The 27,555-nt window shown below is 37.9% G+C and overlaps 6 protein-coding genes, 1 long non-coding RNA gene, 1 other non-coding gene and 1 pseudogene across 15 annotated transcripts; 6 read left to right on the forward strand and 3 right to left on the reverse strand.

Moving 5' to 3' along the window:
- The first annotated feature begins 216 nt into the window (after positions 1–216).
- LOC104743379 (SNW/SKI-interacting protein pseudogene) lies at positions 217–621 on the forward strand (annotated as a pseudogene).
- Positions 622–1,184: 563 nt separating this feature from the next.
- LOC104743380 (non-specific lipid transfer protein GPI-anchored 10-like) lies at positions 1,185–2,162 on the reverse strand. The gene is made up of 3 exons (XM_087485540.1): positions 1,743–2,162; positions 1,555–1,638; positions 1,185–1,465 (listed from the first exon to the last, which is right to left on the reverse strand). Exons 1-3 carry the CDS (start codon positions 2,080–2,082, stop codon positions 1,317–1,319), a joined length of 573 nt encoding a protein of 190 aa, XP_087341666.1. The 5' UTR covers positions 2,083–2,162; the 3' UTR covers positions 1,185–1,316.
- A 170-nt stretch (positions 2,163–2,332) lies between these two features.
- Positions 2,333–3,644, reverse strand: LOC147927939 (uncharacterized). Its single transcript, XR_015580475.1, has 2 exons — positions 3,504–3,644; positions 2,333–3,398 (listed from the first exon to the last, which is right to left on the reverse strand). It is a non-coding gene; the product is annotated as an uncharacterized LOC147927939 (long non-coding RNA).
- On the forward strand, positions 2,641–5,273 carry LOC104740536 (putative aluminum-activated malate transporter 3). The gene is made up of 7 exons (XM_087485538.1): positions 2,641–2,840; positions 3,002–3,231; positions 3,318–3,455; positions 3,556–3,825; positions 3,927–4,066; positions 4,185–4,331; positions 4,404–5,273. The coding sequence occupies exons 1-7, from the start codon at positions 2,641–2,643 to the stop codon at positions 5,037–5,039; spliced, it is 1,761 nt and encodes a 586-aa protein (XP_087341664.1). The 3' UTR covers positions 5,040–5,273.
- TRNAD-GUC (transfer RNA aspartic acid (anticodon GUC)) lies at positions 5,125–5,196 on the forward strand. The gene has a single exon. It is a non-coding gene; the product is annotated as a tRNA-Asp (tRNA).
- LOC104740537 (peptidyl-tRNA hydrolase, chloroplastic) lies at positions 5,242–7,333 on the forward strand. 4 transcript variants are annotated; one of them, XM_010461159.3, is made up of 8 exons: positions 5,242–5,702; positions 5,782–5,866; positions 6,145–6,212; positions 6,331–6,381; positions 6,468–6,541; positions 6,749–6,807; positions 6,897–6,973; positions 7,056–7,333. In XM_010461159.3, exons 1-8 carry the CDS (start codon positions 5,367–5,369, stop codon positions 7,167–7,169), a joined length of 864 nt encoding a protein of 287 aa, XP_010459461.1. In that variant the 5' UTR covers positions 5,242–5,366; the 3' UTR covers positions 7,170–7,333. The 4 variants fall into 4 exon arrangements, 1 of the variants encoding a protein (XP_010459461.1); XR_015580473.1 differs by having other exon boundaries at positions 5,271–5,702; positions 6,145–6,204; XR_015580472.1 differs by lacking the exon at positions 6,468–6,541 and having other exon boundaries at positions 5,271–5,702.
- Positions 7,334–7,424: 91 nt separating this feature from the next.
- Positions 7,425–11,655, forward strand: LOC104740538 (actin-related protein 4). The gene is made up of 20 exons (XM_010461160.3): positions 7,425–7,698; positions 7,799–7,890; positions 8,004–8,162; positions 8,239–8,312; positions 8,394–8,474; positions 8,566–8,626; positions 8,768–8,817; positions 8,971–9,025; positions 9,246–9,323; positions 9,400–9,453; positions 9,708–9,761; positions 9,835–9,895; positions 10,049–10,100; positions 10,426–10,492; positions 10,631–10,693; positions 10,777–10,839; positions 10,962–11,024; positions 11,115–11,179; positions 11,265–11,333; positions 11,431–11,655. The coding sequence occupies exons 1-20, from the start codon at positions 7,686–7,688 to the stop codon at positions 11,474–11,476; spliced, it is 1,320 nt and encodes a 439-aa protein (XP_010459462.1). The 5' UTR covers positions 7,425–7,685; the 3' UTR covers positions 11,477–11,655.
- A 6,924-nt stretch (positions 11,656–18,579) lies between these two features.
- On the forward strand, positions 18,580–22,561 carry LOC104740539 (uncharacterized). 4 transcript variants are annotated; one of them, XM_010461161.3, is made up of 9 exons: positions 18,580–19,269; positions 19,708–19,881; positions 19,982–20,390; positions 20,493–20,791; positions 20,898–20,966; positions 21,045–21,101; positions 21,168–21,220; positions 21,312–21,387; positions 21,472–22,561. In XM_010461161.3, exons 1-9 carry the CDS (start codon positions 19,229–19,231, stop codon positions 22,403–22,405), a joined length of 2,112 nt encoding a protein of 703 aa, XP_010459463.1. In that variant the 5' UTR covers positions 18,580–19,228; the 3' UTR covers positions 22,406–22,561. The 4 variants fall into 4 exon arrangements, with proteins under 4 accessions (XP_010459463.1, XP_087339424.1, XP_010459464.1 ...); XM_010461162.3 differs by having other exon boundaries at positions 18,707–19,269; positions 19,703–19,881; XM_019236189.2 differs by lacking the exon at positions 18,580–19,269 and adding an exon at positions 19,432–19,565 and having other exon boundaries at positions 19,703–19,881.
- A 19-nt stretch (positions 22,562–22,580) lies between these two features.
- On the reverse strand, positions 22,581–27,145 carry LOC104740540 (uncharacterized). Of its 2 annotated transcripts, none has more exons than XM_010461163.2 (14): positions 26,485–27,145; positions 25,739–25,829; positions 25,542–25,626; positions 25,188–25,272; positions 24,979–25,048; positions 24,638–24,707; positions 24,448–24,493; positions 24,088–24,337; positions 23,803–24,008; positions 23,638–23,712; positions 23,474–23,543; positions 23,290–23,370; positions 23,111–23,190; positions 22,581–22,910 (listed from the first exon to the last, which is right to left on the reverse strand). In XM_010461163.2, exons 1-14 carry the CDS (start codon positions 26,598–26,600, stop codon positions 22,832–22,834), a joined length of 1,404 nt encoding a protein of 467 aa, XP_010459465.2. In that variant the 5' UTR covers positions 26,601–27,145; the 3' UTR covers positions 22,581–22,831. The 2 variants fall into 2 exon arrangements, with proteins under 2 accessions (XP_010459465.2, XP_010459466.1); XM_010461164.3 differs by having other exon boundaries at positions 25,739–25,975; positions 26,485–27,005.
- Between the last annotated feature and the right edge of the window lie 410 nt (positions 27,146–27,555).

Raw genomic sequence — 27,555 nt, forward strand, 5'->3', positions numbered from 1 at the left:
TTTTCCATTTTTTTTAATAGAAGTTTTCCTTTTTGTAATATACTCCATTAATCTTCTTTTCCTTTTTCTTTTTTTTTTTGCTATAAAGCCTATAAAAGAAGAAAAACTTGGGATCGACGTTTATTGCTCTGCCAAGAGCAACCTTCTCACTGACATTCCAAGAGCAAGATCACAAGGGACCGAGACCGTGATGTCAGTGAGAAGGTTGCTCTTGGAATGGCAAATACTGGAGGAATAGGTGGTGAAGTTATGTATGATCAACGATTGTTTAACCAGGAGAAAGGAATGAACTCTGGTTTTGCTACTGATGACCAGTACAATGTATATGGTGAAGGCTTGTTTACTGCACAAGCTACTCTTTCAACGCTATAGAGGCCAAGGAAGAATATGGATGATGAAATGTATGGAAATGCAGACGAGAAGCTTGATAAGCTCAAGAGCACTGAGAAGTTCAAACCTGACAAAGCTTTCAGTGGTCTGGTTTCCGAGAGTGCGGGAAAGAGAGGCAGGCCTGTTGAGTTCGAGAAGGAAGATGAACAAGATCCTTTTGGTCTTGTCCAGTGGGCGTCAGATTTGAAGAAAGGTAAGACTGACAAAAACAGGTCTGGAGGAAATATGTGAGAGGAGGTTGCTCTTCAAGGGATGGCTTTGGTGGTACTGGTCGGACCTAGATCAATTTCAAACGTGGCAGCTGAATTCTGGACTCCTCTGCTCTGCATCTTTATCTTTGATTTCAGTATAACTTTTGTAGCGAGTACCTGAACTCATAACTTTTTTTTATCATTGGCGTTCCATTTGCTTTGAGATTTTTTTTAATTCTAGCTCCTTAATTTTTCGGATGTTCAGTATTCCCTTTTTCACCAAAGTTGGTTTTAAGATTGTGGTCACTTTCGCTGATGCTAAATTGATTCCCATCCATGAACACTTAACTTTGACAAAGTGTGCTCTTTTTGTTTCAGTCTCTTTTTCTCTTTAGAATTGTCATTCCCAAAGTATGAATATGTAATTTCAAGTTTATATTTCTTTAATGTTTGATGAGGAAAATTACTTGGAGTTGATACTTTTTATTTTAAGCTGCTAAGATTCTTTCAAGGTTGGATAAATTGTTGTTTTTTACAAGGTCTTGCACTCTTGCTTAAATAAGTACCTGTGGTAATATAACCAAACAGTTACAAATCTAAGGAAGAAAAAATGAGACTGTTCGATTCATTCATTCATAAATCTATGGAAAAGTGTAGATGTTCTGAGTTCTAGAGATAGCAACAGAGAGGAAAATATAAAACTAGACGGAAATTATAGTAAATAGGCCTATGGAGTCAGACAAGGAAGAGTGTTCCAGTTAGACTCGCTACCATCACAAAGATAGTCAGCTGAATCTTAGACTTCGGACAAGAGGATTTCAGACCATAACCCAAACCGATCATGCTGGTTGGGGGTTTTGGTGCCACTTGAGCCACTGGAGTCGCTGACAAAGAGTAATCAAGTACGTCAACAGCCCAGTCCGTACGAATTAATTCAGTTTAGCTTATGCCTGAAATTGAATGATTGGCTTACCTGCAGCAGCCGAGTGGTTCTTTGCACCCAGAGAGATTTGAGAACCGGTTGAGTTGGTAGATGGTGGAGCAAAAGAGGAACCCCCTTACAACAAGAAAAGTGGTCTTGTCAGTTTCACCAAACCGATCAATCTCAAAATCGAGTTCTTGTTTTTTTTTTTGTTGCGTGTGTAAGAAGGATTTACATACCTGAGGAGCAAACATATGAGTTGGCTGAAATGCTACAAAGCTGAGGCAATTGGAGAGCTAGGGTTTGATTGATCGGAAAAGCAGAGGATAAAGTAGAATTGTTGTTGAGGAAGAGACAGAGACAGGTCGGTTGTTGGCTGTAGATCTGGTTCAGGCTGTTACAGCATGGCTGAGCTGGGAGCTGCACAAATCCCTGCACGAATGGACCACATGGAGCTAAGGCTAGCAACAAAGAAGCACAGGAAGCTGGAGGACTCGGACCTTGGGCAAGACCTGGTTGGAGCAAGATTGGAGCCAAGGAGATTAAGACAGTAGTGATAAAGAGACTTGAAGATGCCATCTATATGTATTGTCTTTCGAGAATAAGTTTCTTCTTTCTTTGTAACAGTGGACAGAGTTAGGGTTTATGTAAGATGTGTATTTAAGGTGGGATTCAATGGAATTGTTATGCAACTGAAATTTACTATGAAATGGAGAAAAAGGACAAATTCATGTATTCATGCATAATGTGTGTTCTTCTGTGCAACACTTGAAATTCTTCATGTTGTGTCTTTTTGCTACAAAAGAATGAATCTAGTATTACTGTTATATTTATTTGACCGTTAATATTTCTTTATTATAAGAAATATTATTGAGAATGTGTGCATTAAACAATCTGTATTTAGACACGAAAACGTGTTCTAAGACGTGCATAGCAATCATACAAGATATGCATACCATTTCTTTACAAAATCCGGAATTTTTTACAATTTTTGGAATCTGGGTTATATCAATTCATGATTCATGACACCATCGTGCTTTTGATAGAAATCATAAACCACAATGCACAGGAAATAAAATCTTCCCCTAGTCTTCCCATCTCTCAAACTTCTGGGATCATCAGAATTAAGAACCGGAAATGGCGGCACCAAAGCTGGAATCTTTCAGGCGGGGTAGCATGTTCGATGGATCTTTCAGGCGAGGTAGTATGTTCGATGGTTCGTTTAGACAAAGCATAAAAGATAGGCTTATCCCACAACATACCAGAGGCTATTCCTATGTCAACGAAGACGGGATCCCCAACGAAGACAGTACTTCTGTTCGTTGCTGCTCATACAGGTTATACATTACATACAATCTCTCCTGCTCTCCAGAACCTTCTGTTGACCGAACTTTTTGAAGCCCTTTTATCGTATCTGATGCCTCTTATAATCCAGTCTCAATCGTCTAACAACAATCTCAAATGGTTAGTCTTGAAATGTTATGGGTGATGTTTGCAGGTACTTCTCCGACAAGATCACTGCGCTTGTGAAGAAATCACAGGATGTTTTTGTTACAGCATGGACGATGGGAACATCTGACCCGAGGAAGATCATATTCTCGGCGAAGATGGGTTTGGCTCTGACACTTACCTCTATCCTCATATTCTTTAAGATCCCAGGATTGGAGCTCAGCAGCCACTATCTCTGGGCAATTCTCACAGTAGTTGTTATCTTCGAGTTCAGTATAGGTAAATGCAACAGACCACTTAACACATCAAACTTGAATATTCTAAATAATCTAATATTCTGACGTGATCTTCTCTTCTTTGTGTAGGAGCCACCTTTAGCAAAGGATGCAACCGGGGACTAGGAACATTATCTGCAGGAGGATTGGCGCTTGGCATGGCTTGGATATCTGAGAAGACAGGAAATTGGGCAGAGGTTTTTAATGCTTCCAGCATCTTTGTAGTAGGTATATATATAAAATAAGATCATGTGTGGTTTAAATTAAAGCTTCCACCTTGAATCCCATTCTGATTTCTGACAACACTGTGTGCCTGCTCTTGTATCAGCCTTTTTTGCGACTTATGCAAAGCTGTATCCAACGTTGAAGGCATATGAGTACGGATTCCGGGTGTTCTTGCTGACCTATTGCTATGTAATAGTGTCAGGATACAAAACAGGGGAATTCATGGATACTGCTGTTTCAAGGTTCCTTCTGATAGCTCTTGGTGCCTGTATTGGCCTCGTTGTGAATACTTGCATCTATCCCATATGGGCTGGAGAAGATCTCCATAACTTGGTTGCTAAGAACTTTGTGAATGTAGCGACTTCTTTGGAAGGTTTATTATATAAACACTCTCCCTGAATTTGAGTTTCCGGTTGGAAAGCCTTAGTCTGTTTCCTGTCAAATCCAATCCATAGAAAATGCTTCTTTGTGCAGGTTGCATAAACGCATATCTTGATTGCGTAGCATATGATACGATCCCATCTAGGATTCTAGTCTATGCAGCTGTCACAGAAGACCCAGTGTACAGTGGTTACAGATCAGCTGTTCAATCTACAAGCCAAGAAGACACTCTGGTAGGATTCATTTCACTCATCCAACACTTAAGGAACAGTATCAAATCTATTAATTAGACCAACTTACTTCAGATTCTCACATCTTTTTGTTGTTCTTGTTGTTGGTGTGATTGTGAAGATGGGTTTTGCATCATGGGAGCCACCACACGGTCCATACAAATCCTTTAGATATCCATGGGCAATGTATGTGAAAGTAGGTGGTGCATTGAGGCATTGTGCTTTCATGGTCATGGCATTACATGGCTGCATTCTCTCAGAGATTCAGGTACACTACTAGCTTCTTCCAATATTCAAATTTCTCAAAAAAGAGTATGTATGATGTATTGTAATTACACAGGCTGCAGAGGATAGAAGACAAGAGTTTCGCAATGAGCTTCAAAGAGTAGGCATAGAAGGAGCAAAAGTACTCAGATACATTGGGGAAAAACTAAAAAAGATGGAGAAACTAAACCCAATAATAGACATACTCCACGAGGTTCACCTAGCAGCCGAAGAACTACAGAACAAAATCGACAAGAAATCGTACCTTCTCGTGAACGCCAAGAACTGGGAAATCGGGAATCGGGATAGAGAAGGTTCGAGTGACGAACACAAAATCTCGAATCTCGACGGGGATCTAACCCGGATCTTGGCTCATAAATCCCAGAGTGAAGCCACGCTTCGTCCACCTCCGAATTGGGATGCTGTTACTACAGCTAAGAACTTGAATTCGGCGACGATGTATCCTCACCAGCAATCAAGGACGGTGATACAAACACAGGCGTCGTGGCCTAGCCGGATCTCTATAATGCAGGGAAGTATGTTACAGCCACCAATGGAAGAGGCGTCGATGATGTACGAGAGCGCGAGTAATTTGTCTCTAGCTACGTTCGCTTCGCTACTGATCGAATTCGTCGCGAGGCTTGACAATCTCGTGAATGCGTACGATGAGCTGAGTGTGAAAGCTAATTTCAACGAAGCTGTTACTGAGTGAAGACGACGAAACCATCGGACTGTGTAACCTTTGTATTTTGTTAATTAAATAACTTAACGTTGAATTGTTATTAATTGACAACGATGTCGTTGTAGTATAGTGGTAAGTATTCCCGCCTGTCACGCGGGTGACCCGGGTTCGATCCCCGGCAACGGCGATTTTATTTTTTCTTGTTATGTTTTTGTTTTGGGTCCCTTAACTTTGGGGTCTTTTAAATTCTAGTCCCTTCACTTAGCTTTTCGCTTCTTTAATTTTTTTGTTTGGTCGACGACACCGACAGAATCCAATTTGGGGATAAACTATAAACCCTAAATCCCAGAAGGAAAGATGAAAGCTGCAGCTTTTCCCGCTAGAATCGCAAATCTCAGCTACCCTTACGGCTGTTGCGCACAATTCTTTCGATCGCCGGCGACGTTTTTGTCTCCGGCATTACCTTACTCGAGAACAGCTCCTTGTCGGAAGCTAGCGAGAGGAATAAGAGGTGTTGGAGGCTTGATGTCCCAGTCTTTGTTATCATCTTCACAGTCATTGTCCTCCCAACCGGAATCAGAGTTGCTTCAAGCTTTACCTTCTTCGAAGCCAAAGCCTCCGCCACCACAGCTGCCATGGCTCGTTGTGGGTTTGGGTAATCCCGGGAAGAAGTACCAGGGCACTCGCCATAACGTATCTCTTGCTCCTCTTCTCTTGCTTTCTCACTTTGCGTTTTCCTTTTCGTGTCTCATATCGTGATCATGAATTGCAGGTTGGTTTTGAGATGGTTGATGCTTTGGCTGATGCTGAAGGGATATCTATGAACACCGTTAACTTCAAGGCCTTGTTTGGGAAAGGTTCGCTATTCATTCTCTTATCTTCTCCATTGTAAATTTTTCATCTTTTTAATGGTTTTTTTTGTCTCAAAAGTGTGAAACTTTCATTTCAATTTTATACGTCACTAGTGTTTGATGACATTGGGTAACTGTTTTTGGAGAATTCAGCCTGTTTCATAATCTTATTTGATGTACATAACTAGTCTGTAAAGCTGCCTGGTTTAGTTTTATTAGATACAGAGTAATTGATTTATAAAGCCTTCTTGTCTCTGAATTGTTTTAACCTTTTTCTATCATAGGTGTTATTGGTAATATACCAATTATGCTAGCTAAACCTCAAACTTTCATGAACCTAAGTGGTGAGTCTGTAAGTGAGCTCATCGGAAAACAACTTTGGTTTATTTTTGTCAACAAATTTCCCTACCTATGAAGAAGACTTGTAATTTTGATACTTTCTGTTTATGATTGCTGGATTGGTTTTGAAGGTTGGACAAATTGTTTCCTTTTACAAGATCCCGCTAAAGCAAGTCCTTGTGGTATACTACTAAACTCTTATCTCTCTCTCTCACTCTCCAAATTCTTGTGGTATGCCGCCTTAAAGAACTTTCTGTGTATTCTTCAGATATACGATGATTTAGATTTGCCCTTTGGTAAACTACGTTTATTGCCAAAAGGTGGTCACGGAGGGCACAATGGGTACACATGTTTTTCCATGCTTTATCTTACCTGTTTAAGAATGCTTTCACTAGTGTTTTAAGTATTCTTTCTAGTTTTGACTTAACAAAGCAATGTGGTGTGGAACTAAGATTTTGTGGAGGGATAGCTGTAAATGTTTTCATAATCAAATCATAGAAGTACTTTTCATGAAAACATGATGAAATTGTTATGGTCTTTTACTTGCAGGATGAGAAGCATTATAGATCGCCTCAAAGGTAGCCGTGATTTTCCTCGTCTAAGAATAGGTAAATTTATCATTTTCTCCACTTCAACATACTTATTCCCTATTTTTCTGGTTATGTTCATTGAAACCGATGTGTGTGCTTCGTTTTAGGGATCGGACGGCCTCCAGGGAAGATGGATACAGCCAACTTTGTTCTTCGCCAGTTCAGTAGACAAGAACAGGGAGAGGTAAGAAGAAAAAGATAAATGCCAACATAATTTCAATACTTCAGAAATATAAAGACCTGATTGTGTGTGTCTGGTTTTGCAGCTGGATTATACATTTCAAACCGGGATAGAAGCAATAAGGATTCTTTTGCTCGAGGGGATCAACAAAAGTGCAACTTTTGTCAACACTCAAAAATCTATGGAGCAACTTAGCTAAAAAAGACATTGTTTACATTCATTACATACAACAACTGCAGAGTCGATTCATTATTAATATACACTTTCGTTCCATACATATTGTTGAATCCTTTTTGAGCAAATTGTATATTAGAAGAAAACCAGATTATTCATTTATCATAATTGCTCTTGATTTTAATAAAAGCTTATGCAACTCGAAAGATATGGAATCTTCTCAGTACAGTATTTTTGTTTTACTGAAATACATGTTAAGTAAGCATAGGCAATAAATAAGTCAAATTGCGTTTTATCTAAAAAAGTTGGTTCGGTTTAGAAAATGTGTGGTTGGTTTGGTTTATTGGATCATTTAAACCCAATTGCAATGAGAGGAGGATACGAGGTCCCCACAAGTCGAACTCAGTAAAATAAAAAGCGACCCGACTCAACTGGATCCGAGATTAACTGTGAAACCCGTCCCGTGTTTAAACCCTCCGACGACGACGAGCTCAGTCAGAGAAGAGAGAACCTCTCCCCACCCTTCTCGTTAGCTGCAGCCATGTACGGCGGAGGTGGGTTTCTCTTTTAAACCCTAGAATTGCTTTGTCGTTCATCTTTTTGAGACATTTTTGAGTTGCTCTCGTTTAACATTTGATTTTATGGGTTTCACAGATGAAGTGTCAGCTATTGTGGTTGACTTGGGTTCGCACACTTGCAAGGCTGGTTACGCCGGAGAAGATGCTCCCAAAGCCGTTTTCCCTTCCGTAAGTCTTGATTTTAGCTAGCATTTGATGTCACTATGAGCTTCATGCCCTTTGTTTCTTCAGACTCTTAGGGTTTTCTTTTTTTTGTTTGTTTGTACGGATGTGTTCATAAGGTTATTGGGGCAGTAGATGGGGTAGAAGCAATGGATATGGATGTTGATTCTACAAAGGCCAATTCCGAGGATTCAAAGACCGAGTCTGAAAAAGAAAAGGGAAAACGCAAGCTCTATGTAGGTTCTCAAGCCTTGAGTTACCGCCGAGACCATATGGAGGTGTAGCTCTGTTAGCTTTTCTCGTTGATTAAGGTTTGAAGTTTATAAAATTATAGACTGCATTTTATCTCACCAGGTATTGTCACCCATTAAAGATGGCATTGTGTCTGATTGGGATTTGGTGGACAATATATGGGAACATGCTTTCAGGTATCTGTGTAAAGCATTATACTTTGTCTTAAATTGGTGTTTGATTTCATCATCTCTAAAAAAAAGGTTTCTCTTTTTAAGGAGTTGTCTGATGATTGATCCCAAGGAGCATCCCATGCTGCTAGCTGAGCCTCCTCTAAACAGCCAACAGCAGAGAGAGAAGTACGATTTAACTGCTTTGAAATATCATTTCTTTCTAAATTGCGTTATCTTGGAGTGTGTTGCTGATTTTCTCAAATCATATGCTTGACAGGGCGGCAGAGCTAATGTTTGAGAAATACAAAGTTCCTGCATTGTTTATGGCTAAGAATCCTGTATCTTCCTTCTACCTTGGTTTATCATTCTTTTGATATAGATTATTACATGGCGATTACTGTAGTGTTGATCTCCAGCCAGCTTTTGTGTAATCAGATGTATAACTATCTACACGACTTTGGCTTTTTTTTTGGTGCTAGGTTCTCACGTCTTTTGCTACTGGGCGCGCTACTTCTTTGGTTGTTGACTGGTACGATTCTTTGTACTTCAATTATTAGAAGTTTCTCTAGTATGTAGAAGCTACTAATGTTCCACTTCTGTCCTATATGCTGTGGAAGTCTACCTTGTTTGTGTTTTATGTGATTATTTTTGGAAGAACTGATGAGACTTTATTGTGTTCCAGCGGTGGAGGATCCACTACTATTTCACCGGTGCATGATGGTTATGTTCTTCAAAAGGTATTATATTTCTCAATTTTGTTGGAATTTTGGGTTTTCTGATGCTGTTTCTTTGGTTTGGGATTTTCTACTGCATGAGAATGTTATCCCATCTCTCGTTTCCTTAGTGCCATCTGTAGCTGCTATAAATTCTCATCCATGTGAATTTTGACCAATTTTACCTATACTGCATTGATGTAGATTTTTACCCACTGATTGTTGACCATGCTTTTATTCGCAGGCTGTTGTATCATCTCCACTTGGAGGGGAATTTCTCACTGACTGCCTACTGAAAAGTTTGGAGAGTAAAGGAATCAAAGTAAGTTAAACAATTTTTGCACTGTTCGTTATCATTTGAGCCAGTTTACCTGAGTTGCTGGTCCTTTTTCCTGCAGATAAAACCTAGATATTCTTTCAAGAGAAAGGAAATACGAGCAGGGGAATTCCAGGTGCATATGTAAATCAGTGAATACTATTTGAGTATTATTTAGTGATTGAGTTGGAGAATACTATTTGAGGCTTTCGAAAATTGGTTTTGCGTTCTTGACATAGAAGATGTGATGTTTATCCTGGGCAATGAGACAGAAATTGTAGGATTTGTCTCATTTCAATTAGGATAGTTGACAGTAGCAAATTGCTTAGAGATTTTTTCTGATCGTTGGAATGTAATAGTCTCTTATTTCCTCTCTTCGATTCCTTGCAGGTTGAAGATGTAGATATTCCTGACACCACAGAAAGCTACAAACTCTTCTGCCAGGTCTGTAATTAATAATGACACCTCCTTTCAAATTTTTTATTGTTTCATAACTTGATGATTTTTTTCTCAACAGAGGATGATAGTGGGTGATATCAAAGATTCTATATGTCGAGTTCCTGATACTCCCTATGACGGTATCTTATGTTCTTTTGTTGTTCACTTCTTTGATAAATTTGATTTTCTTCAAAGTTTGGGGTGCTTTGAGAGTTGACTGTTAGATACGTCTTATCTTTCAATGTCATTGATCATGTAGCCTTATTTTTTCTGATTGATGCATTTGTCTGCAGACAAATCTTATTCAAACATCCCAACTACATCATACGAGCTTCCCGATGGCCAGTAAGCTCCAGTTTATATGTCTATTGCGGTTTTTTTGTGCCTCAAATAGTCATATTACTTCTTTTTTCCATGTATAAGATTTGTGGTAGTTTCCTAGACAAATAAACCACTATTGTGAACCTTTTTTAAGCTGGATCTAAGTCGTTAAAGCCAATGGCATAAAAGTTTAGAAGAGTCAAACATTGCTTTTGGAAACCTGTATGGAATATAATGTGATCATTGAGAAATTAAGTAGATCAAGAAAACGCTAGCTTTGTTGAAGAGGAAACTGAACCATTTTACTTTTTAGTCTTTCTCAGTATCTCATTAACCATGTCTACTGCAGGACGCTCGAGATTGGTGCTGATAGGTTCAAAGTTCCTGATGTGATGTTCAACCCGTCCATAGTTCAGGTACACCATTTAAGGACGATAAATTCGACGGAAGATTCTACAGACATTTTGTTTCTCCTCGTGACGTTGTTTTGAGACCCGAATTATTTTGTCAAATATTTTTGTGAAGTGACTTTCCGTGTTTATTGGGCTTTGCAGACGATTCCTGGAATGGAGAAGTATGCAGACATGATTCCTTCCGTTCGTGGTCTACCACACATGGTATATGCATCATCTTTAGCCACTGCGAAACTTTTGTCTCTTAACTTGAGTAACTTCACTGTCCATTATATTAACTTGTACAGGTCATGGAGAGCATCAACAAATGTGATGTAGATATCCGGAGAGAGTTGTACAGTAGCATACTGGTAAGTAACAATTGAAGTCAACTCTTAATCCTAGTTGAATTTTGTAAAACTTTGTATCAACAATCCCTTTAGTTTTTTTGGAAGTGGTTGATATTTCAAACCTTCTTCTCGCATTATGTCAGCTTGCTGGTGGCACATCATCAATGCAACAGTTAAAAGAACGTCTCGAGAAGGACTTGGTCGAAGTATTGTGTCCTCACTCTTTTCCTGTTTTCTAAGATTTCCCAGTTTTTATGTGGCGAAAATCATTTATTGGCCTCTTATCTTCATTTCAGGAGTCTCCCCACTCGGCTCGAGTTAAAGTGTTGGCAAGTGGTAACACAACAGAAAGAAGATTCAGGTTTGGATATATACTCTTCATTTCTTCCTCTAATGAGAGCCCAACTATTGCTTGGATGAACACACATGTTATTATGTATGTGCAGTGTATGGATAGGAGGGAGTATATTGGCATCACTAGGCTCATTTCAACAGATGTGGTTCTCCAATTCTGAGTAAGTCTTTTTGTTCTGTTATTCCTCTGATGAGACTCGCAAAGAAACTAGATTTTGCTTCTCTCTTGACACTCAAGCTTCTTGGTGTAAATGGTAGGTACGAGGAACATGGAGCGTCCTACATTCAGAGAAAATGCCCTTAAAGCAGCTTCAGATTTCTGTGGAGCCTGAGAGAAGCCGAAACGTGGGAAACTAATGTGTTATTTTCATTGTGTGTCGTTCGTTGGTCTTTTGAGCATTAGTACTTGCCTGTGCCTTTGGAGTGAGTTTAGACATTAACAAGCATTTAGTGCTATTTATAAAATTAACTTCAGTCGGATTATGGTTTTTGTCAAGAATTTGTTTCAAATAATTTACTTTATATTGTCTGGAAAATGTGATTCAACTGTTACAAAAAAAAAAAAAAAAAAATCTAAACGAATCTTGGCTTGAAATGATGTACTTTATGAAAATAGTAAGTGTTGGACATTTATATTTTTAATATAGTAAGGAGCGGAAGTTATATTAAAAAGGTTAGAGAAATACATAAACTTTTTTAATTTCAAATTCAATCAAAGTTACAAATAGCAATAATACCTTTGACCAGATCTGGAGTGTTAAAACATATTCAAACTTCAAAGTCGGTTAAAACGTAGCAAATATCTTTTTTTTTTTTTTTTTTGGGACAAATATCGTCAACTGAAACTGAAAGCAGAACATTTCAGGGAAATACGTAATAGAGATTTTGTTTATAATAGAGACTATGAATAATAGTAATGTGTTGATAAATATATAGGAATGACTATGGTATGATAGGATGTTTACTATTAATCCTATAGGTAAGAATGGAGGTTTAGCTTTACTTTGGAAAAGCAGTGTTGATATCACTTTAGTTTCTGTGGATAAAAATCTTCTACACCTTCACGTTAAGTTTGATTCTCTAGATTTTTTTGTCTCGTATGTATATGGAGACCCTTTGTTTACCTCTAGATCAATAGTCTGGGAAAAGCTAATGAGGATTGGAATAAATTGAAAAAAAAGTTAGTATATGATAGGCGACTTTAATGAAATTTTACACAATGGAGAGAAATTAGGAGGACCACGGCAAAGTGAAGCATCCTTTTTACCCTTTGCAGACATGCTTAGAACCTGTGACATGACTGAATTACCTTCTTATGGTAATAGCTTCATATGGGGGGGGGGAGGTAGGAGAAATGACTTGTGGATCCAAAGCAAATTAGATAGATGTTTTGGAAATAAAAAGTGGTTTCATTTATTTCCAGCTTCTAATCAGAAATTCTTAGAAAAAAGAGGTTCAGATCATAGACCAGTTCTTCTCAAGTTTGTCTCCTCAAACAATCCTTACAGAGGGAATTTCAGATTTGATAAAAAAATTTTAAATAAACCTCTAGTCCGAGAAGCAATTTGCTCAGCATGGTTCACCAATTACTCTTTTTCTCCTTCTTCAGTGTCGGATGGGATCCGTAACTGTAGGAAAGCTCTAAGTAAATGGAAAAAAGAGAACCAAGTCAACTCTTTGGATAAGATCAATCAGATTCAAATAGCCTTAGAAATAGAACAATCTTCTTCTTTTCCTTCCCTATGCCATGTCCATGGACTTAAGAAACAATTGCTCTTAGCTCACCAAGAAGAAGAGACTTATTGGAGCCAACAGAGTAGGGAACAATGGTTACAGGAAGGAGACTGTAACACGAAGTTTTTACATGCTTCTGTTCAAGCAAATAGATCAAGAAACATAATTCATGCGTTGATGGATGGCAATGGCAACATTAAAAAATCAGAGGCTTCTAAAGGAGAGGTTGCTATCAACTATTTCAAGGATCTTTTTCAATCATCTGATCTAGGAAATTTTGATTGGTTGTTCCATGACTTTCAGCCGAAAGTTTCAGCTCAGATGAATGATTTTTTAATCAGTAAAGTGACTGCTGGAGAGATCAAAAAGGCAGTATTCTCAATCAATCCTACTAAAGCTCTGGGAGCTGACGGAATGACTGGCCTGTTCTATCAAAAATATTGGGACATCATAGGTCCCCAGGTTACAGAGGAAGTTCAGAATTTTTTTTAACTCTGGTTCCTTTCCATCTGAATGGAATTACACCCAGCTGTGTCTCATTCCTAAAGTTAGGAACCCCACTCTAATGTCGGACCTTAGACCAATTAGTTTATGTTCAGTTCTTTATAAGATTATATCAAAGATTATAGCTTCAAGGTTACAACCCCTTCTATCAGGATTGGTCTCCCCGACTCAGTCAGCCTTCGTCTCCAAGCGTTTGATTTCTGATAACATATCAATTGCTCATGAAATGGTTCATGTCCTGAGAACACATCCTTTAATTTCTTCTGAGTATTTAGCAATCAAATCTGACATGTCTAAAGCCTTTGATAGACTAGAATGGAATTATCTGCAGAAATTGTTATTGGCGTTAAGGTTCCATCATAAATGGGTCAAGTGGATAATGTTTTGTGTTTCTACAGTTACCTACTCTGTTTTGTTAAATGATCAATCATATGGTATGATATCTCCTCAGCGGGGGTTGAGGCAGGGTGACCCTATTTCCCTTTTCCTTTTTCGTTCTGTGTACCGAAGGTCTCACCCACTTGATGAACAGAGCGACAACGGCTGGATCAATTCAAGGCATTCAATTCTCTAATTCTGGGCCATCTATTCACCACATTCTCTTCGCTGATGATAGTCTTTTTAGTTGTAAAGCTTCTCTTTCCCAAGTTCACAATCTTCAAATTATCTTACGCTCATATGGTGACATGTCTGGACAAAGGATTAATGTCAACAAATCATCGATAACTTTTGGCTCTAAAGTCGATCAGCAAACTCGACTCTCTATCCAGACTTTAACGGGTATTCACAAGGAAGGAGGTGCAGGATCTTATCTAGGTCTACCGGAATGTTTTAGTGGATCAAAGGTAGACATGCTCGACTATGTATTCGATAGATTGAAATCAAAGCTCTCAGGATGGTTTGAACGTAACCTATCTCTCGGAGGCAAGTAAATACTTTTGAAAGCAGTTGCATTGGCTCTTCCTGTCTATGCAATGACCTGTTTTAAGCTTCCCATTACAACTTGTCAAAAACTGACTTCTGCAATGTCTACTTTTTGGTGGAACTCAATGGAACATAAGAAAAAAAAATGCACTGGATAAGCTGGAATAAGCTATGCTTGGAGAAATCTCAAGGTGGACTCAACTTCAAAGACCTGCAGGCTTTTAATCAGGCATTATTAGCTAAGCAAGCTTGGCGGATATTACAAAACCCAAATTGCTTGTTTGCTAGGGTTATGAAAAGTAGATATTTTGAGAATTCTGAGATCTTAAAAGCAGGAAAAGGAAACCGTTCATCTTATATTTGGCGAAGTGTTCTTCATGGCCGAGACCTTCTGCTGCAAGGACTTCAACGAATGATTGGTAATGGACAGGATATGATGGTTTGGTCTGATATGTGGCTCTTAAATGAAGGGAGAAGACGACTTCCTTTAATGAAAAATATCTTCATAAATATTGACCTGAAGGTAGCTCATCTAATCAACTCTTACACGCTGAATTGGAATGCCTCTACTTTAGAGACTTTATTTTATCCCAGAGATGTGGATATTATCTTAGAGCACAAACCAGTGACATCAAACTCAGACTTTTGGAATTGGATACATACTAAGAGTGGAGATTACTCAGTCAAAACAGGGTATACTCTAGCAAGTCATCTGAATAAACCAACACTGATTTCTGAAGCGGAAATGAGACCCTCTATTAATGAACTAAAGACCCAGGTGTGGTTACTACACACCTCTCCAAAAATAAAAAACTTCATTTGGAGAGCTTTAAGTGGAGCACTCGCGGTAGCATAAAGACCGGAAAGTAGAGGAGTAAAAACAGACTTGAGATGCCAATTTTGTGGACAGGAAAAAGAATCTATTAACCATGTTCTTTTCTCTTGTACCATTGCTAGACAAGTTTGGGCTCTGTCGGAATTCCCAAGTCTTGCAGATGGGTTTGACATGGATTCTGAATTTGCTAATATCTCTTATCTACTCTCTTTTGTTAAGAATCAGCAAATCCCTCATTACATTAGAAGGAGTTTTTCCTGGATACTTTGGTACCTCTGGAAACATAGGAATGATTTCTTCTTTGAAGGAAAATCCAATGATATAATGGTTTTGGTCCTTAAAATACGAGAGGAAGCAATGTTATGGGTTAACGCTCAAGGATTAGCAAATGATCAGGCTAGTTCTAAAGTCTTCGATAGAGGGAAAGCTCCAATAGACTGGATCAGTCCTCCTAAATATTGGCTGAAATGCAACATTGGAATGGCTTGGTGTAAAAATACTAACAATGGGGGATTTTCCTGGGTTCTACGCGATTGGAATTGCCAGGTTAGACTACATAGTCGACGCTCATTCTCAAATATTACAAGCATGCTCGAAGCTAAATATCAGAGTATTATGTGGGCAATTGAGAGCATGCATTCTCATAAGATAAATCAGGTGATCTTCTCTTCTGAAGCATTTGACATGATTAATGTAGTCACCTATCCTCAAGAATGGCCTTCCTTTCAGTTTTATGCTTCTGAGTTTAGAAGAAAACTCTGTTTCATAAATGAATGGAAAATGGAGATTGCAAGTTCATATTCTAATCAAGGAGCGAACCGTATTGCTCAGAGTGTGCTTCAAAAAGGTTTTTTCCAATCTTACGTAGTTGTGGGATTTCCAAAATGGCTTAACAGTCTTTTCCTTCTGGAAAAACAGAATAATATATAGGTTTGTCTTGGTTCGAAGGTTTACCTTAGCTCCACAGTTGAAATATCTGGGAAGAGGTGTGATAGACGTTTTTTTGTCCCTTCTCAGCTCCTATCTCAACAAGTTGACTTTCTCTTGTTTTTTACCTTATCCTCCTTTCATCTTATCTCGCTCCTTTCAATCTTTTTGTTTCTACTGCAGTGATATTTTCTTCCTTGATCGGATAAATTTGCAGTAAATAAAAGATTTTTGCCTTCCTTTCTCTTTCTTAACCTCACCTCCTCATATAAATAACCCTTTTCAACATCTTAAGCTTAAACCTCAAAGTTTCCTCTCTGGAGATACCCAATGGAGAAATACCTGTGGGACGAGATACAAAACTTACCACTAGGAAGAGATGATCCAGAACTCTTAATCCCAAGCTCAGACTATGAAGATGTTGTAGCAAGCAACATGTTAAGTTTGATTGCCAGGCCACTCAATCCAATGGATCAAAACTTATTTGAGGTGGCGGCAAACCTTCCTACTATCTGGGGACTAGCATCTTCGGTCCATGGCAGAGTTCTTGATGATCGTTTTATCCAATTCAGGTTTCAGTCAAAAAGTGATCTGCAATCAGTGCTACGTCGTGAACCATGGAGCTTCAATCACTGGTTTGCAGCCTTGCAACGTTGGGATGACTTACCAAGATTGTATTTCTTAACCTCGTTAGATCTTTGGGTTCAAATCAGGGGGTTGCCTCTATCCTTTGTTTCTGTCAAAGCTATCAGAAGGATCGCGAGATCCTTAGAGGAAATAGTGCAGATGGACTTTGAAGACTCTGTTACCAAACAAGTTTCATTCATCAGAGTAAAAATCAGGGTTTCCATAACTGACCGGTTTAGATTTTTCAGAAGGGCGCGGTTTCAATCGGGGGATCGAGCCATGCTTGGATTCCAGTACGAAAAGATGGAAAAAATCTGTACTAACTGTTGCAGGATCATGCACCCTACATCGAGATGCCCCTTTGAACCTATGAATCCTAATCCTTTTCGTAACCAAGATAATTAGGTTCATCAACGAAGACATGATAGCGAGGATTCAGATTCTGCTCCTATCTCTCAACAATTAAGTCCCGCTGCTCAAGTACCTGTTATGCTTCAGGAAAATCCGATTCCACTTCCCAATCAGCGATCAGGTCCTTACTTTCTGGGAAAGACGAGTCTATAGGATCTAACCTAGCGTGTGAATCTTCTCCCAAGATGCCAACTAAGTTGGAAGCAGGAGAATGTTCAAAGAGAAGACTGGAGGCTAATCCACAACAAGAACTCCCTTTGAAGAAAAGAACCAGTTTACCGAACCAAGATAAGGATCTTCCCCCAAATCATCATCCATCTCACCCACTTTGATCACTCAACTCAACTCTGTCAAGATTAACTTTTTGGTGTGAATAGATCTTACTCAGTGCAGTGCCCAGGTTTGTCGGAGCTTAACGCGAGTTTAACATTAGAAGTTATTTTAATATATTTTATGAAAATAAATAAATATTAAAATTCAAAATTATAATAAAATAAATATCAACAATTCAAAGCTATAGAAATTTTTCAGAAACAAAATAAAAAATCTAAAAAGCTTTACTTTCTATTTCAATAAACTATTTTACCAACTTCTCTTAATCTTTTCTTCCTTCTATTTTACGACCTTACTTGATATTTCACAATTTAAGATTTTGTTTTCATTTTTGTATATTTTTATAAATAAATATATTCAAAGAAATCATACATGAGTTGTTTAGGAAATAAAAAGACTCCCAAAACCATAATGATACACCATATTTCTATAATTATGAGTAAAAAAACACACAAAAAAATTATATACTTTGGGGCCTGAGGCAAATACCTTTTTTTCTAATCGATAGGCACGGCCCTGATCTTACTTAGAGTAGGCATGATGGCCTTGGGTTTAGCAATTACTTAAGCAGTTTGCTGTTGGATGACCATGACTACATTCGGCTGCTTTAGCCTTTTATGGGTTCAACGTTAAAGTCATCCCAACTCCTGTAATTTTTTGGAGTATCTTATGGTTTAACCCAATGTTTCAGGTGGTTTTAATTTTCAGTAGTAGTTTTACCTTCTGTTGTATCTTGTACTTGCGTTGTAATAACCTGAGATCACTTTTCTTGGGTTTTAATAAAATCTTTCCCTTGTGTAAAAAATAAAAAATAAATAACTGAAAGTAGAACATAGATAAAGTCTGTAAATGTAATCCTGTAATTCAAGTCTTCAACGTTAAGAAAAATGACACAGAAACTATTTTAAATATTTTAATAATCACTGTCGTGGAGAAGTGAGGTGGTAATAAATATTTTTAAAAAAAAAACAAAAAGTTATCTCTACTGGAGCGAATAAAAAAGAGAGAATGGAAACCACGTGGAAGATTTCGGACAATCAGGACCGTCCACATACTACTTACTCGGGGGAAAAAAATATATAATCAACGAAATAAAATAAATGAACCTTTTTAAGAAAGAAAAACCGAATCTAATAAGCAGCTTTATCGTGTCTTTCAAAATGGTAAGGAGTAATGACATCGAAATTGCAAAATTCCGGTCTTCCCTTGAAAATATCTAAGACATAACTCTAAACATTTGAATTTTGAACCACAAGATATGTAATCGACATTGGTAAGAAGGAAAGAAAGAAAGAAAGAAAGAAAGAAAGAAAAAGCCAAAAAAGGAAGGTAACTTCTACGCCACAACAGACTTACGTGTCATGTCTCCCATATCCGCATGCAAAATCCAATAGATGACACATTCTACCTCATCCACTTATATTTACCCACGTGTCACCCTTTCTCTCGTCTCTCTCTCTGAATAACGTCTGCCGACCTTCTCTCTTTTGGACGGCAAGACTCGCCGTCCGTCGTTCTCCCCCCCCCCCCCTCCCTCATTTATTGGGTTTCAATCTCCCACAACACACTCTCTCTCTCACATTCAACAACAACAACAAAAAAAAAACGCTTTTTTTTTTCTTTTCCAATCCTCGATTACGCCTTTTTGAGTTTTCCTGGGATTTCGATTTTGAATTATTCATTTCCAGAAATTTGTTCTTTTGTTTTCTTCTTCTGGGTAATTTGAAAATTTTATATTTGAGAGACCCAAAAACAAAAATCATGCAGAGGATCGTCGATAATGCTCTTGCCGTTACAAAAGAGTGAGTCCCTCTCTCTCTCTGTTCCATTCGAGCTTTATTTATTATATTAGTGTCATCAGCAGTCCACGTTTAGTGATTTTGATTTGGCTTTTGTTGCATGCTTTAGTTTCTCTCTCTCTCTCTCTATAAATTTAGATATGTATTTGTGTGTTTCCTTAGTTAAGGTCTGTATATTTGATTTTGGATATGGAAGATGCCAAATGTTGAACCTCTGGTTTTTGTTATTCTTGAGATTTTGGGGGATTCATTTTCGAAGTATTCTGATTTTGCTGTTATTTATTCGAACAGAACAAAAGGTATCTTATAAGTCCTGTGATAATTTTTCTCTTTGTATCTATGAATAGTATCTTTACTTTGAAACTTGGTGGTGTTATGATGCTTATATTGCCTAAAAATTCCTTAAGCTTACTATGATTTTTGTTTTTCCTTTTAGTGCAGGTCGGTGAAAACTTTGACTTATGAGTCTTTGAACAACTTTGCAAGATGCATTAATGGAGTTTCTGCACTTCTCTTGACACTTTTGCCTGGAAAGTCCAATATTCTTGAAGGTCTTCATGGATGGGAGCTTAGGCCTACTTTACGTGGACCTCGTTTACCACGCTGGATGCATAAGTATATATATCTCTCTCTAACACTTCTCTTTTGCCTGCCCTTGTATACTGGCATGTAATGCTTAATTCTACTCTCTCTTCTGATTTCTCTGCGGTTGCAGTGGAGTTTCTTCTTTCAACCACTTCATTCACGAGCTCTCTGTGGATTCTGATACTTCAAGCTTGGAGTATTCCTCTGCTGAAGAAGACGACAGTGGTGGCATGTCCACGCCTCCATCACCGTCGTCTCAAACCTCACTCCGCTCTTGGGCTAGTCTTCCTGCAAATTACGAAAGCCATTGGACAGAGTGGATAACTTTCATAGTCTGGTGGGTTTTACTACCTGCCCGGATCCTTCTATGGGTACCGTTGTATCTTATACGTCTCTTTGGTAGACGTAATTCAAGAATGTTGCCTATGAGCCCAGGGAGGTATGGACATTCTTCTAGACCTTACTTTAGCAAAGCTATCCCAGGGAAAGAGCATGATGTCCCTAACCGAACTACTGATAGAAGACGCGGAGTCATTGAGGTTTGTGTTGATGAACATAATCTCATAGACTGTATTAAAGACTTTACTTATTCGCATTCTTGAAAATTTTCTCACACACTCCTATGTTCTCTCTTTTTTCAGGATCTTCAGCTTGGTATCGAGATCTTTATAGAAACAATATTTGATTTTTTTCACAAGGCGGCACATCTTCTTCTTTCTCCATCAGAAACGTTTGGAATAGTTTTATCATGGTTCTCTTCCTCCAATCACAGTCACAGCTCTAAAGGAGACTATGGCGATGTTTCGGATGATGAAGTCGTGCAGACTGCCATTCTAGGAGATAACGATTCATCTCCTACAGAAAGAACCACAACCACAACCACAACGAGCTTATACAATACAGATACTCGGACTTGTCAAGATGTTATAACAGAGCTTGGGTAAGGGGAAAATGTGTAGAAGATGCGTCGTGCATCATTTGATTTATACTTATGCTGTTACTCAACTATTTACCCTTTGATTCAACTTCTCTTATAAACTTGATAGGTATCCGTATGAAGCTATTCGAGTTGTTACTTCAGATGGATATGGTCTTCTCTTGGAAAGGATACCAAGGTATAGGGTCTATTCTGGTTCAGTTTCAGTTAGTTCTCTTGTTGTGTATTCATTAATTTCCTCTCATGTATTTTCCAGACGAGATGCAAGGAAAGCTGTTTATTTGCAGCATGGTGTAATGGATTCTTCAATGGGGTGAGTTTGCATAGTCTCTTTCTTTGTTGACTTGTCAGGTTTCTCATCTGTACCTTTATCTTTCAGATGGGTATCAAATGGTGTTGTTGGATCTCCGGCATTTGCTGCTTATGATCAAGGTCCGCGCCAAAAAGTTCCTTATTTCTCAAGTCGCTTTATGCATGTAAACTTACCATATGTTTTATAACTTTATTCTGTTTTTCTTGCCAGGCTACGATGTTTTCCTAGGGAACTTTCGCGGTTTAGTTTCAAGAGATCATGTGAACAAAAACATATCCTCAAAAGAGTAAGTAGAGTATAGAATAAGCTGTTTCTTTATGGATTTGATATTTTGTATAGTTCTTCATTGATGGATCCTCAAATCATGCAGTTTCTGGCGTTACTCCATCAATGAGCATGCAACTGAAGATATCCCAGCTATGATAGAGAAGATCCACGATATCAAAACTTCAGAACTGAAACTCTATCAGCCTACTATTGAAGAGGTAGTAAAAGAGGAGCAACCGTATAAGCTCTGTGTTGTATCACACAGTTTAGGCGGCGCAGCGGTTCTGATGTATGTAATCACCCGTAGAATCGAAGAGAAACCACACAGATTCTCGAGACTGATCCTGCTTTCGCCTGCTGGATTCCATGACGACTCCAACGTGTGTTTCACGTTCATGGAGTACACATTCCTTTTCTTGGCTCCTGTACTAAAACGGATTGTTCCCGCTTTCTACATCCCCACTAAGTTTTTCCGGATGCTTCTCAACAAGTTAGCTCGAGATTTCCATAACTATCCTGCTGTTGGTGGATTGGTCCAGACATTGATGAGTTATGTGGTTGGTGGAGATAGCTCGAATTGGGTCGGAGTCATGGGTTTACCTCACTATAACATGAATGATATGCCGGCTATATCCTTCTGTGTGGCTCAGCATCTTGCTCAGATTAAACATAGCGGTAAGTTTAAGATGTTTGATTACGGCAGCAGTTCAGCTAATATGGAGGTCTACGGGTCTCCCGAGCCACTTGATCTTGGGGAGTTTTACGGATTGATTGATGTGCCTGTGGATTTAGTAGCCGGAAAGAAAGATAAAGTGATTAGACCTTCAATGGTTAGGAAACATTACATAGTGATGAGAGATTCAGGGGTTGATGTTTCATACAATGAGTTTGAGTATGCTCATTTGGACTTCACCTTCTCCCATCGTGAAGAGCTTTTGGCCTATGTGATGTCACGGTTGCTGCTCGTGGAGCCGACACAGACTCAGACGGTTCATAAGAAAGGGATGAAGCTGAAGAAGAAAATGGAAACAGGTTGACCTCATCTGTTAACTACGAAATTAGGTTTTTATAGAGTTTCTGGTGTCTTATTTGTAATGTTGTTCATGAGAGGTCGGCTTAGAACAGACGAACAGTGTATATATATGGATATGGTCTTTTTTATATATTTATGCCAGTGTCACTTTCCACGAAAAGTAGAATTAAATACACAAATGAAAAAGAGACGATTGATATACAAACTTTGTATGTTACAGCTAAAGTATGTAAGAGACTTTATGAGGTTTCCTCAGAAAAATACATATATGTATACATCTATACTTTTCTTTATACTTAATGCTGATTCAGACAAAAAAGATTCAGCAAAAACATCAGAAGTTTTGGGAACAGTTTGGGTAAAATGGAATGTCTGTCTGGAGCATCAACCTCAAATCCTACTCTCGAACATGGGCCAAAGTTAGACAAAGTCAAACGTCGTATACAGATAGTCGTTTCTCAATGTCTATACGACATATTGGACACGTTGTACACTTGTCTGCACAGAGTCTGCAACAAAATTGGCAGAGAGACAAAAATTGTGAACAATGACATTGAGTCAGTTATGGCCAGATATGCATTTCATACATGTAGCCTACTAAGTACACAGATATGACCTCATAGATTCCTAGTTTCTTTATATGGTAGTTGCTTGCAGACGAATTGAATAACCAATGCCTACACTTTCATACTATGATTTAAGTAGTTACCTGCAGAGAACGCGGTGTCTACATGGAAGCAGTACCAAACTGATTTCTTTTTCAAAGCAAACCCTACACAGCACTTTTTCCTGGAGTAAAAGACACATGGACACAGGATTAAGCCAAAGGGAAAAGTAAAATAGATAGAGAGGAGTTAAAAAAAACCTCATTACTAATAATGCATATACATTTTGCAGTCTTTCATATTCCTGTTGGCTGAATTTTGTGATCTCGGTTTGTTCACCAAGAGCTGCTTGAAGTCTCCACACCTAAAGATATCAAATTGGATTGAATGCCAACAACAGTTAAGTAATTCTAATAACAGAGCACTGAGTTGAAAAAGGAAAATGCAAGAAAGAGAAGTAAAGTCACCTCTTCAGCAAGATCTTCCTTTGGCATTTTCTGGACTATCTCAGGCGGATGACCACTGAAAGTATTGTACCTGCACCAAGCATATATTATAATGAAATCTTCAGCAGATCCCATTAAATTTTTTGTTCTTCGACCATATAGAAGGTTGGGATATACTAACTAACCCAGATTCTCGATCAAAGTACAGTCGGGCTTGTTCCTCCCGGCTTCCTTCGTCAATCGACCACCACCCTAATAGCCTGAGCGGGTGAGAGCATTACTGATTTCTGTTAGTATTAAATTTTGTGAATCAAAACCTTTTAGGAAAAACAGACAAACGTGTTTATCACCTGGAACCATGGTGTAAGAATCCTAAGCAATCATGGGCATTTGATGCAAATCTAAAATACAATCCTGGACCAGCTTCCCCTCGCAGTAAGAGGATGATCTTTTCTATGAGTTTCGATGCAGCAAAAAGAACACCGAGGCCTTGCAACAGGAATAGTGGAGAAAACAGTAGTGGAATAGATATATCCTTAGCTCTTTCAGGAGTCCCCTGAAAGTTTAAACCGTTTGCTTTTTTTCAGTATTGTCCAAAGACAATATAATAAGTAAGAGAGAGATGTGGTTTATACCTCTAGATACATGCAAAGGAGAACTTGAAATACAATAAGGGGAAATTTTAATATATGACCACCAATATCTTGCAAACCGCACAATCTATCTTGGTGCATATCCTCTTCTGGAGCAACCACAAGGCCACTGTTCCAGTCAAGATATCTGATAGTGGTGGAAGATGACGCAGCCTCTCGGGCGTGTGAGCCTCTATGGATTACTGGGTTGGACCATTTTGTGCAAATAAGAAAAGCAAAGCACTCGGCAATTCTGCATGCACAACATGTTCACATCTATTACATACATAATCATTTCCAACAACCGTAAAAATGACAAGTGCTTCTTAAAGACTTAAACAAAGAAAGACCACGGCATCATACCCAAAATTTATGAATAAGTCCCACCAGCCAAGAGCAACTACATCACCTGTGTATTTAAAATAATACAAGAAAGTAGAATAAGAACACAATAATACCATCAACGAAATGAACTGTGAAAGATATGATTCAACAGGTAAACAGATACAGTAATACAGCTAGTCAGAGAAGCATCCAAGAGTGAAGGTATTACCCGAAAGCTTTAGGAGGGTAAAGAACGTAGCAGCCAACGTGAACACCATGGAAATCGCAACCCAGAAATGCTGCAGGCAACAAGGAAAAAGTATCTAAATGTTTATATTGAGTACTGACCAACTTCCTCCGCCCATGAACAAGAGATTAGAAAATCCCAAGCCTGTGTTTGTGAAAACTATAAAATTACAGAAATTGGTCAAAATGTTCTCTTTTCTCAGTCCTAAGTTGTGTTAACTGGATTTTCATTCATGGTTGACAGGTTGATCTTTCCTAATACTTAAACAGCTGAACCAAGCTTCAGGGCTAAAAATAAATTATGCAACACATGTGTGGACTTACAGGAAGTGCCTCCCATATTGCGTCATCAGTTATGTTGTCATCGTCGCCCGGCATCAATGCTCGACACATTCTGAAGATACAGCTTGCAGTAATTAGGAACTTTATTTATTTGATGTAACATTACGTGTTCACCAGACACATAGACCGACTGTGTTTGTTTGATAAGTTACAGAATAAAGTAATTTTACAAACAGTTAATGTTTTAATACCTCAAATTGTCCACCAGTACCGTTAACTCAAATGCCAATAAAGGTAAGAATGCAATCTTCAGACTCACCGCTGGTGGCCAATGAGCTGCATTTAAGATAGAAGAGATCACAAACCGATGATATGGGAGAAAATGAAAAAAAAAAATCCTTTATACAGAATCAAGAAAATTGTAACACAAAAACTAGTTTTTGATGTCCTCCAACTTAAACATTCATATCATCCGAAAACTCAAATCAAACAGTAGTAGCAAGACGAAACTTTGAGAATGATATCCCAATGCCAAATAGTCAAATACTATCACCCAAACAAACCCCTGAAGTGAGAAATCAGTAAGTTACAGGAAAGAAATTTACCATAAGAACTCTCGAGGTATATACAGAGGAGTAATTCGAATGAAACAAGCAACGGTGTCGCGACAACGGCATGGCATGGAGCCCACTGTGTACCAAAAGGGATCATGTACAAATCAGGACAATTACGTGGAAAACTCATAAGAAGGACTTTGAGTAACATTTTTGCTAAAAGAGGTAAGAACATAAAAAGAACATACATGACGGTTACGTGGAACAGCAGGAGCAGGAAGAGAGAATCTTCCCCTTGCAACAACTGCATGAAAAGCCCACAGCGGGAAAAACACCATCCTACATAACACCAAAAACATCAATTTTGTTAATCAAAGTCTGTAACCAATATAAGGTCAGAGAAAAGCTGAATCCATAACATGATTAAAATTGTCATAATCCTCCTCTTGAAAATAAACTCTGAAGTCATTTAGTAGAACGCAAACCTGTAAAGGATGTAACTTTTTAACAGTATTTGATACAAAATGTTGTATACATGACATGAGTATCCAAAAATTGCAATAAAAAATTATACAGAATAGAGTATTGACGTCATTGGGTTTTGTACGGCAAATAGAAACAAGGAAAGAATCAGTGATTTGTTAAAGGGGGCTGAGCTGCTTTCACAATTCTCTGTCTCAACCCACCAAAAAAAAAAAAAAAAAAAAATTGATACTTTACTTTCTTCTGTACAGAAAGAAAAAAAAAACAGTCATCCATGACGAAAGAGACAACCTTTTAGCTTCGAAATTCAAAGGGGTCAAGATAAAAAAAAAAAAAAAAAAAAGAGGGTCCCTGCCCAAAATCCAAAATCCCCAAATGATCAAATCAGGTAAACGATTCACCAACCCTCAAAATGAAAAATCGAAATCGAACCAATCAGAAGAAAGAAAAAAACTGAGTCATGCACCCAAATTTCAGAGAAATGAGAGAAGAAGAAGAAGAAGAGACTAACCACCATGAGCAAGAGACGGTGTGATCAAGCTTAAGCACCAATAAAAGCGTGAAACAAAAGAGTAAACTATGAGCCGCCAAGGCTTGTATCGACTTGAGCACTCTTCTACAACTCATCCCCTTTATCTCTCTCTCTCTCTCTCTATCTCTATCTATCTAACAACGAATTATACTACTCCCTTCAAATCCATTACCCCTATATATGATTAAAAGAAAAACAAAAGTCTCAAAACTCTCTCTTTTAGAATCAATCAATCTCTGAAAAGTCGACTAATTGGAGAAATGCTGCAATGTTTTTTATGTTATTAATGGACCCCTTCCTGCCTGTTGTTTCTCTTTTTTTTTTTCTTTTTTTTTCTATTTCTCTTTCAGTTTATGAAATTTATTTGGAAAACTGGAAGCAAAAAAACAAACAAAATCATTATTTTATTGCTCTCTCATTTCCTTTGGATTCCTCTAAAAAGATTAGTATTTATTTTTTTTTTAGCTTTGCTTGCACGCCATTTCGTGTTAAACGCAAACGCGTTCTCAATGTGTTTTTTTATATATGTCACTTTCGCTTAACTAATTAAAGAATGGAGACCACTCGGATAATTACGGAAACTATACCTTAATCTCTCATGTTAGGTAACCGCATTCATCTTCTTTTTTTTTTTTTTCTTTTTTTAATGGATTCTGATGTCATAATAATTAGGGATAATGGCTTCAGAAGATAACTTTTTTTCTTAATAAAAAGTGTTAAGGATAAAAGTTTTGTTTCCACTGTATTTTTTAAGAGTTACTGATTTAAATGAAAAATTAAGACTTGAAACTTAAAATTAAATACCGCTATTACTAATATTTACTATTATGTGATAAAATATCATTCTAATAATGTTAATAGGCGAAGTAAAAGTCAAAACGTTTATTCTTTCTATTTCATAATAATATAAAATATTTTATAGGATACTTTTTTATTTTGTAATATATGATGTTTTCAAGTTTTATGCAACTTTTAAATTAATTTAATATTTTATATTATATAATACTGTTTTTGATTGATGAAATTTTTTAAAAATAAATATTTTTTAAT

Source organism: Camelina sativa, chromosome 14, assembly GCF_030686135.1.
Source record: "Camelina sativa cultivar CO46 ecotype springtype chromosome 14, ASM3068613v1".
In the NCBI taxonomy this organism is placed as follows: Eukaryota; Viridiplantae; Streptophyta; class Magnoliopsida; order Brassicales; family Brassicaceae; genus Camelina; species Camelina sativa.